The sequence below is a fragment of the Pleuronectes platessa genome, chromosome 5, assembly GCF_947347685.1.
Source record: "Pleuronectes platessa chromosome 5, fPlePla1.1, whole genome shotgun sequence".
Classification (NCBI taxonomy): domain Eukaryota; kingdom Metazoa; phylum Chordata; class Actinopteri; order Pleuronectiformes; family Pleuronectidae; genus Pleuronectes; species Pleuronectes platessa.
In genome coordinates this window covers 15,863,606-15,865,941 of record NC_070630.1, presented here as the reverse complement: position 1 = coordinate 15,865,941, position 2,336 = coordinate 15,863,606, and the positions used below count along the sequence as shown (strand labels likewise).

Below are 2,336 nucleotides of genomic sequence, written 5' to 3'. Positions count from 1 at the left end.
TTTACTTGGAGCCGGTCGAGAGCAGAGCGATGAGTCCAGAGGAGGCACTGATGGACAGAATGTAGTTACTGGGAGAAAAGTGAGTTAAGGGAAAACAGGAATCAAGATGTATTTTATCGGATTCAAACTTTGAGCATATGTAGACTGGGAAGGTGAAGGCTCAAGTCCAATCAAAATTCAAAAACTATAAATTTAAATAATATAATTCTTTAATTCAATGTTAATATTTTGCTTAAACGTGTCACACAAATTTCAAGTAGTTGTGTGACACGTTTTAATTCTGGTAACGATGTGGATCTCAAATGTTAACTCAGCTGAGGGACTTGATGACTGAAAGGATACACGGTGGGGTTGAAGTTCCTGAGCAAGAAGAAGGAGGCGACGATGACGAGCACCAGGAACAGAGTGTTGTTGTAGAAGATGGAGAAGGTGGTGGCCTCGTAGTCGGCGACCTCGTTCTTCTTCCACAGGATCCTGAGGAGAAGAGAAAAACAACATGTCCCGCGTTTTAGAGCACGGGCAGAGAAACCTCATCACTGTTGAGACCATTTAAAGCCTTCATGGGTTGTATGAGCTGTAACACTCAATACATCTGCTCCAGTTAGTTTGTCACAACTAACTTTTAGATATGTCTACAAAACTAAGAGGCGTCACCTCTCATCTTTCTCCTTGCGGGACATCTTGCGGTTGTCGGCCTCAGACAGCTTCCTGGTCACCTCCTTGGAAACAGCGTCCTCACGTTTCTGGGCAACTCTGCAGGACAAACAGAAAACAGCGAGAGCCAGTCAGAGGCCTTCACTCATAGTTTCTATAACACATTGACGGATACGATTAGAGATGCCAAGTTATCTCTCAGTAATTACAAGGTACTATGGTCACAGACATCAGTATTTCGTGGTTTGTCCCATGAAACGGAAAGAACAAATACTGTCCAGTGGACTTAACATCATCCTAAATCCTTTTCAGAAAGATATGATAAATGCAGGAATACAAATGTGGATCTGCTTCCGTAAACAAAACAACATTAATGCAATCATCACGCAGAGGGTCTGACTCAACTCACTTGTGCTTGAGGACAAACTTGACGTTCTTGTAGGCAAAGGCCACCAGGTAGGTGCTGACCAGAGTCATGACGCCGTATAGAACTGCAGACTGGACCAGATCCATGTGCCAGATCCTCCAGAAGAGCCCTGGAGAGATGCAGTCAATCACAGTTTTATGAGAAGATACTTTACCATGAAGTCTAGCCAGTGACTGTGTGTGAGCAACATGCCAGATTCAACTTTCTCCAAGTGATCAATAGATAGTAACGTAATATCTGCTTTTGTTTCGCTTTTCAAAATACAATTTATAACAGAGATTACGGTTTTCAAAGTATCCTCAACGAGCCTTTAGCAGCTGTTAGCATACAACGCTTTTCAGTGCACAGTTTAGTTACATTATGCTCTGTTCTGATTGGGAACTAATGCATGATGTTATAATACACTGTAGTGAGTGGAATTATATAAGAAGTGGGTCGGTTTCCCCCTGTTTCCTTCGATCCAATGAATCAGTGCTAGCTAAGCTAAGTGGCTAACTGGGTACTCACAGATGGGGATGGCAGAGACGATGAGCGCGTTGCCGTAGAACAGAGCTGTGGACTTGGCGGAGAGGTTCCTGCTGAAGTCCTGGAGGAGCAGGTCCTCCTCCGACTGCTGCTTGTTGCTTCCTTTGGGTGCCATGTCTGCGGACTGAGTGACCGGCCTGACTGCTGCTCAGCTCGGGAAACAAGGAGACTGACACGTCGGTGTACGAGGAGAAGAGGGACGCGTCAGCATAAACCCGGAAATACCACGCAGGCCTTTCTTCTTCGTTCTGACGATGAAATTGACGATTAGCGCCACTGCTGCCCTCTGCAGGATTATAGAGACACTGCACCTGCTAAAGCTAAACGGTTGTCTGCACTTTTTTTTTACAAGTGTGTGTTTCATTTGCTCAGTTTGTGAGTCTGTGATGTTGTTACGTCACCATGTTAATCCTTGTTTCCTGCAATTTCAATATCAAAATCTAAAAGCAAACTTTTTTCAATTATGGGTAAAGTAACATACAAGAACCATGTATGTTTAGTTAATATTTATGAGACTATACATTTTTCAGATTTTTGCAGTCACAGGCCCAAAAGGTTAAGTGAAGCCGCTGTCTTATAGCAAAGGCTAAGAGAGATGACGGCAAAGAGACACAAAATATGAACAACTAGACACTAAATGACCACAAAGACGACGCAAAAAGCAAAACCCTATAAACTGGAAAAGTTAAAAGAAAATAAGGTTTACTGCAGACCATTAAGAAGCTTATTA

General features: G+C 43.1%; 1 protein-coding gene across 1 annotated transcript; it reads right to left on the bottom strand.

The window, feature by feature from the left end:
- ssr3 (signal sequence receptor, gamma) lies at window positions 1-1,830 on the bottom strand. Its single transcript, XM_053422007.1, has 5 exons — window positions 1,589-1,830; window positions 1,064-1,190; window positions 655-753; window positions 343-474; window positions 1-68 (listed from the first exon to the last, which is right to left on the bottom strand). The coding sequence occupies exons 1-5, from the start codon at window positions 1,719-1,721 to the stop codon at window positions 2-4; spliced, it is 558 nt and encodes a 185-aa protein (XP_053277982.1). The 5' UTR covers window positions 1,722-1,830; the 3' UTR covers window position 1.
- Between the last annotated feature and the right edge of the window lie 506 nt (window positions 1,831-2,336).

Bases quoted from the DNA above. Each gene is read 5' to 3' on its own strand.
- ssr3 (XM_053422007.1), bottom strand. From the start codon at position 1,721: ATGGCACCCAAAGGAAGCAACAAGCAGCAGTCGGAGGAGGACCTGCTC. The intron at 754-1,063 runs GTGAGTTGAGTC...TTTGTCCTGCAG, and splicing joins AAGTTTGTCCTCAAGCACAA to AGTTGCCCAGAAACGTGAGG. The intron at 69-342 runs GTATCCTTTCAG...CTTTTCTCCCAG, and splicing joins AGGAACTTCAACCCCACCGT to TAACTACATTCTGTCCATCA.